Raw genomic sequence first — 2,022 nt, 5'->3', positions numbered from 1 at the left:
TTTCTGAACATCTACTGTATACACCTAAACCAAAGAAATACTGATCAGAGTGCGGGATCATTTAAAAACCATTACAAACTGCTCACCTGTTGAACAGAACCCAAAGGTCCCCCCCCTGCGGGCGACATGGTGCACTCCACTGCCATATTAATCCATAAGAATGATCTGAGGACCTGAGGGGAGACTTAAACTAGGAGCGCCATCATTTACCGGTTGCTACAGCGCTGTAGCAGATACTGTGTGTGTCTAGCTTAAGTTACCTGGCCCTCTCTGGAGCATGCTCAGTAGAGACCGCTGTCACCTGAGAGGCACAGATGTCATGTTTAACTCCTCTCAGATATGAGCTTTTAACTTTAGTCCTTTCTATTACTTCCTTTTACCCAAATACCAATCTTGTTTATTAGGACCACAAAATGATTCCAAAAATGTCTCTTTTTTTATACATTTATTTTATTTAAGTTCTTGACTTTTTTCCTTATTATTAACAGCCAAAACCTGTGCTATGATCACATCATCCCACGACCAGGACTGTCTTCCCAGCAGCCCCGGGACACTCAATGATATCATGGTGGGCCTGGGCGGCCTTGGTGAGCGGGTACTGGGAGCCGACGACCGGACGCAGCCAACCAGCTTCCATCCCCGCGTAGAACAGCGCCGCACACTCCTTGTTCTCCTCCTGCGAGAGGAGGGAGGGAGGGAGGAAACATACGAACATTTATTTAAACATTGTATCAGGATGACTTGTGTGATGCCACTACTTCGTACCGATGTAGCGAAGGAAAGGGTCACTCCCATGATGCTGCTCTCCTTAGCCATGGTGTCTCTGGGGTCGATCTCTATGGAGCCTCTGCAGCCAATGATCTACAATGAAGGAGAGAGATAAGCGCGTATGAAGTAAGGCACAGGAACGAGCTACACTGGGATACAGCTTCTACTCTGGGTAATAGGGCCTAGCTACAGAGCTATAGAAGTCTAGGGGTCGTACTCACAAACCACCGTCTGGCTAAAAGTAACTCCTAACTGGTGGAAAAATAAAGGTTGTGTCAGTCCTAACTTTTTGGTCTAAGAGTAATTCACGAGGCATTGCAGCGCTAAAAGTAGCTCCTCAGCTCCCCGAGAGAAGTTGGAGGAAGTCTAGAGGACTCCAGAGTCAAAATTTGAACAAATGTAATCTAGATTGTTCCTCGCTGCCCCTGTATACTGATGAATATTTCATTTGTCATTCACTGCTACTGTGAACCAATCAGTGTAGACATAGTATTCATAAAACATGATGTAATCCGTTGCAACAGGGTCAACCCCGCCCCTTCTCTTAGCTTAAGCATTATCTCTCTGCATTTTTGTGCTACTCTTAAAGGGACAGTTCAGCCCAAAATCAAAAATACCAATTTCCCCTCTTACCTGTAGTGCTATTCATCAATCTGGATTATTTTGGTGTCTCTACGACACAGCTCACACCAAGCTATTTAGACTGATAAATAGCACTGGACTGCAGTCCTACTGACCGTAACACGTCCTCCCAAGGCCAACATCTGGAGGTCTTTACTGAGGTTGACATTTGACAGCATCTCTACTATCACATCGATGCCTCTGCCCTCTGTGGCTTCCTAGAACACACACACACACACACACACACACACACACACACACACACACACACACAGTTCATATCCCTGTAACCACCATTAAAACACCTGACAGAACTAAGAAACAAGGGGTGGGGTGTGTGTGTGCGTGTGTACCATGATTTTGTCCGTGTAGCCCTCTTCCCTGTGATTAAAGGCCAGGTGAGCTCCGTTGTTGAGGACCAGCTTCAGTCCCTCCGGCGTCCCTGCCGTCCCCAACACCTTGAGACCCAGAGCACGGGACAGCTGGCACGCTGCCACACCAACCTAAACATACACGCACACACACACCCCACCCCTTGTTTCTTAGTTCTGTCAGGTGTTTTAATGGTGGTTACAGGGATATGAACTGTGTGTGTGTGTGTGTGTGTGTGTGTGTGCCATGATTTTGTCCGTG

At 46.9% G+C, this 2,022-nt stretch overlaps 1 protein-coding gene across 1 annotated transcript; it reads right to left on the bottom strand.

Moving 5' to 3' along the window:
• Nucleotides 1–68: 68 nt before the first annotated feature.
• Nucleotides 69–1,892, bottom strand: LOC116379702 (quinone oxidoreductase-like; the record flags this gene model as incomplete). The annotated part of the gene is made up of 4 exons (XM_031841675.1): nucleotides 69–676; nucleotides 766–861; nucleotides 1,506–1,607; nucleotides 1,743–1,892. Coding segments are annotated over 4 exons (513 nt in total), but the record flags the coding sequence as incomplete, so codon positions are not given.
• Nucleotides 1,893–2,022: the final 130 nt, after the last annotated feature.

The sequence above is a fragment of the Anarrhichthys ocellatus genome, unplaced genomic scaffold (assembly GCF_004355925.1).
Source record: "Anarrhichthys ocellatus isolate YVR2014 unplaced genomic scaffold, GSC_Weel_1.0 scaffold4978, whole genome shotgun sequence".
Classification (NCBI taxonomy): domain Eukaryota; kingdom Metazoa; phylum Chordata; class Actinopteri; order Perciformes; family Anarhichadidae; genus Anarrhichthys; species Anarrhichthys ocellatus.
The sequence above is the reverse complement of the archived record's forward strand: the minus strand, read 5'-3'. Positions and strand labels throughout refer to the sequence as shown.